This window comes from Plecotus auritus (genome assembly GCF_963455305.1).
Source record: "Plecotus auritus genome assembly, chromosome: 1".
NCBI classification, from domain to species: domain Eukaryota; kingdom Metazoa; phylum Chordata; class Mammalia; order Chiroptera; family Vespertilionidae; genus Plecotus; species Plecotus auritus.
Genome location: NC_137770.1, coordinates 20,276,891 through 20,281,192, shown reverse-complemented (window position 1 = coordinate 20,281,192; position 4,302 = coordinate 20,276,891). Strand labels below are relative to the sequence as shown.

The window sequence follows — 4,302 nt, the reverse complement described above, 5'->3', positions numbered from 1 at the left end:
TACACAGGCATATGACTTTTCTGAGAAATTGAACTTGAGAATTTCCATTTGAAGGACAGATATTGTTAAGAGGCAATCTACAAACCTCACACACCTCATCATATACCTTCCAATAATGCATTACATTTCTGTGTAAATCTTCCCTTGTTAAACTATAAACTTCTACAGTATCAAATCTTCCACCCTAAAAACTCTTTAAGTACCTCCCCTCTAACCTCAATTTCCTTATGTTTTCATTATTTGGTAAAATTACACTTAAAAAAATAAATATTTATGCAATAAAACCAGAAGATAAAATAAATAAAACTCAAATTAATTTGCTCAGAAGAGCTGTATGGAAGTGAGGAAGGTGCTCTTATGTAATTCCTCTCTGCCCTCCACACTCTCATGTCTGTTTCCTGGTGAGTCTGAGGTTGGGGAACTCTTTCTCCCCTACATGCCCTCATGAAGCAATATTAGAACTTAAAGGAGGAAGAGCTGGCAAAGTTGTCAAATGCCAAGTAGCCAATCCCTCCTGAAATGAAGGTAGGTTCACTTGGTCTCTTCCAAACAGAAGAGAATGTCCAAGAAATGAAATGTTTAAAAAGCCACTGAAGATACAACTAACCCCAGCACTGGGGTCCTCTGAGTGCTCATGGAGTGTGGGGATGAGAAAAGAATCAAGTAGCAGCATTCAGAAACAGTCCTGGGTTACAACCTGATGAGGTCTCTCCCCATTCAGGGAGAGGTTACTTTTCATGTTGGAGGGAGGTGGGAAGGAAGCACGGCTTAGACGTTGGTGGTATCCTTGTCAGGCTGTATGCTGTTCATCTCAACGGAGCCTTTCTCAGCTCTGTTAGCCAGGTGTGCCTGCCCTTTAAAGCCTCGTGTAATTTCCTCAAAAGTCCTGCTGCAGGTCTCAGGGACTTTAAAGAAGGTGAAGACCAAGAAGATCACTAGGAAGCCGGTGAAGACAGTAAACACATAGGGTCCTAAATAGAATGCAGCTGAAGGGAAGAGCAGTCCAACCAAAAAGTTGGAGGTCCAGTTGGAGCAGCCAGCCACTGCCATTGCAGCTGGGTGGGGTCCCTGGCTGAAGAGTTCGGCCACAATAAACCAGGGAATGGGGCCTGGGCCAATTTCAAAGAAGGCCATGAACACCAAGATAGCCCCAATGCAAATAAAGCTCATCCAGCTATACTCATCCTTTAATAACATGGAAATAGTCATGAGGATGGAACAACAAGCCATTCCTCCAAGGCCAATCATATGTAGAGTCCTCCTTCCTGCCCTTTCCACCAGAAACAGAGACATTACAGTGAAGATGGTATTAACCACACTGGCACCAATGGTGGCATAGATCTGCTCCTCAACACCAGCATCTTTGAAGATTCCTGTTGAGTAGTAGAACACAGCATTGATTCCAGAAAGTTGCTGAGAGAGCTGGAGCGTGATGAAAATCATGAAGGGCTGTTGGTAGCTCGGTGATCTGAAGAGCTCCAGCACAGTGGCTTGCTTTTCTTGTGACATCCTAACACTCTCATCTTTCATCTCCTGGATGTCCTGAGCCACGTCTTGGGTGCCCCACAACCGCTGGAGGATCTTTCTAGCACTGTCCTCTTCCTTTCTGTTAATCAGCAAGAATCTAGGACTTTCTGGGCAAAATGGAAGGGCTATGATTTGTAGGAAAGATGGAAGGATGGTGAAGCCCAACAGCACGGGCCAAAGATCTTCAGTTCCCAAGATGATTTTCAGACCAAAGATCTGGGCAACGAGAATCCCGATAACGATGCCCAGCTGGTTCAGAGTGCCAAAGGCTCCCCGCAGGTCAGTAGGAGATATCTCTCCAATGTACATGGGCACAAAACCTGTGCAGAGTCCGCAGAAGAGGCCAAATATCAACCGGTCCAGGATCAACATTGCAACTGACTCTGCTATTTTGCAGAATCCCATAAGGCAGCCACCAGTGATAGCCAATAGATTGACAATAAGCATTGAATTGCTCCTGCCAAAGCGGTTGACAAAGAGTCCAATGGAAAAGGATCCAATCATACCACCAACAGAGAAGATAGCCACAGACAAGGACCAGAGGGACGTCAGCAACACATCACTGGGAACGTTTTCTAACTGCTCTTCCAAAGTGTAATTGATAAAGTCCTTTATGATCGTCTCTGGGGCATTGATGACTCCAGTGTTGTAGCCAAACTGGAAAGAGCCTATTGTAGCAATGGTGATAGCAAAGATCAGAGGTGCAGTGACCTTCCATGTCCCCGTCGCCCTAATTTAATTCTTTTCGAATCTTCAAGAAAGATCTGGAGGGGGATTCCAGAGAACCTTTTTCAGCCAACAAAACCTTCAAAATGTCCTTCTGTGTCAGCAAGTTTCTCTTCAGGTCCTCAGTATTGCTCTACATCTCAGCCTCACACTCACTCTTACCCCACAAGAAAATTTTTAAGGCCGTCCAATGAATAGTGTCCTGGGGGGAGGGGTCTACCAAGGGCACTCCAATTTTGATAATTTGCTGGGAGGATTCACAATACTGAACACCAACAACTAAGATTTATCACAGTGAAAGGATACAAAGCAAAATGAGCAAAGGGAAAAGATACAGGGGATGAAGTCTGCATGGAAACAGACTCAAGCCTCTCCCAGTGGAGCCACAGAGGATGCTCAATTCCCCTGGCAACGAGTTGTGACAACACGTGAAATATTGTCAGTGGGGGAGGCTTATTCAAGACAGTTTCTGAGGTCCAGTCATGTAGGCATACCCTGTCTGAAATGTTATCATTCTAGACTCCCAGAATAAAAGCTGGTGTTCCAAATAAGCTATATTGTTTTTGCAAATAGTTGAGGCACAGTGAGCCATTCTGATCAGTTCTGCAAATAGTGGGGACCCTCCCAAATCCAAGTTCCCAGATGGCAGCCAAAGGCCAACCTTGCCGCAGGCCTTTCCAAGGATACCAGTCTCAGGTACACACAGTTGGCTATGTTAACTGTTCTCTGCACAACTAGGGTTATAGACTGATCTATCATTCCAGCCTGTCCACGTGGCTACCTCATCTGCCTCGAGATGGGTACGAGGCACTTTGTTGGCACTCCGGGGCAGACAGGTTGGTGAGAAGTAAAAGGCATGGCTTGGACTCTCAATGTAGGTTCAGCACAATGATGCTTCTAAGAGAGGCAGCATGGTGAAGCTTAAAAAATAGGAATTTTAGAATATGGCAGATCTAGTTCCAAATCCTGCTTGATAGATCTATAACTTTATAGTATCAAACTTTCCTTGTATCTTCTTATGGATAATTCACCAGATATTTGATGATTTTGGGTAACCAAGAGTTGAATAAATTTGGTAGGAAGTAGGATAACTTGTAATTCAGGGGAAATTATCATATAGTAGACCTATAGGCTGGCAAATAAGAAATGAAATTAATATTTCTGAATATAAATTAATGCTCTAACTTTGGGTTGGGTTTTTCATTCTATTTTTTTCTCATTAGTATGTCTGAGCACTTACTGTATATATACCTGATCATGCTAAAGGGAAGACAAGGATATTAGAGATGTGGGCTGTGCTCTTAAATGCTTACAGCCTGGTGTGGGACCTAATGGGGCATGAGGGAGATTCTAAACAAGGCAGCAAATGGATTCATGAAATTACAGTCATGTTGACTCTAGAAAATTCAAGATAGAGCAAAGTGAGATATAGATAATGTCTGCCAGGCACTCCAGCTTCTTCTAGTAACCCACCATTAATGTATCACTTATGAATTTAACTCCTCCTGTTAGACTTGTTTTTAAAATCTTTGTTCTAGTTTCAGATTACGTCATTTTCCATAATCGTGGGGAAGGAGAATCTTGGTTTACTTGTATGATGTGTTCATCCAAATAGCACTGATTTCCCCCCTCTATTTTTCTAGTCTGAGAGATTCTCATCTTCCTTGCTTATCTATAAATATAAGTTTACCAACCCCCTTAATCCTTTCTAGGATTTATTAAAGTCCATTATTTTTCATGAAGCATGAAAACCAGAACAGCTTGCCTGTGGCTTTGCATAATGCTTTGTCAATTTCACATGGGCATCTCATACTTCATTTTTAGGACTGCTAGGCTTATCTCTCACACACCTGTCCAGTTGTCCTGTTTCAGGTCTCTGCCTCAATCCATGGCCTGCCATTCACACATACAGACCTATACATCTCGAGTTTTGTGTACTCATTGTATAAAAGGATTTTGATTGATCTGCTCTGAGTTTTGCAATCATCTCAGAATAGAGGTCAGATCATACAGCAATGGAAAGTATGGTTTTTTTTTAGCTTCAGTGCC

General features: G+C 42.9%; 1 protein-coding gene across 1 annotated transcript; it reads right to left on the bottom strand.

Annotated features, from left to right (window-relative positions):
- Positions 1 to 768: 768 nt before the first annotated feature.
- LOC308257903 (solute carrier family 2, facilitated glucose transporter member 3-like) lies at positions 769 to 2,046 on the bottom strand (the record flags this gene model as incomplete). Its single annotated transcript, XM_080688044.1, has 1 exon — positions 769 to 2,046. The coding sequence occupies exon 1, from the start codon at positions 2,029 to 2,031 to the stop codon at positions 769 to 771; it is 1,263 nt and encodes a 420-aa protein (XP_080544170.1). The 5' UTR covers positions 2,032 to 2,046.
- Positions 2,047 to 4,302: the final 2,256 nt, after the last annotated feature.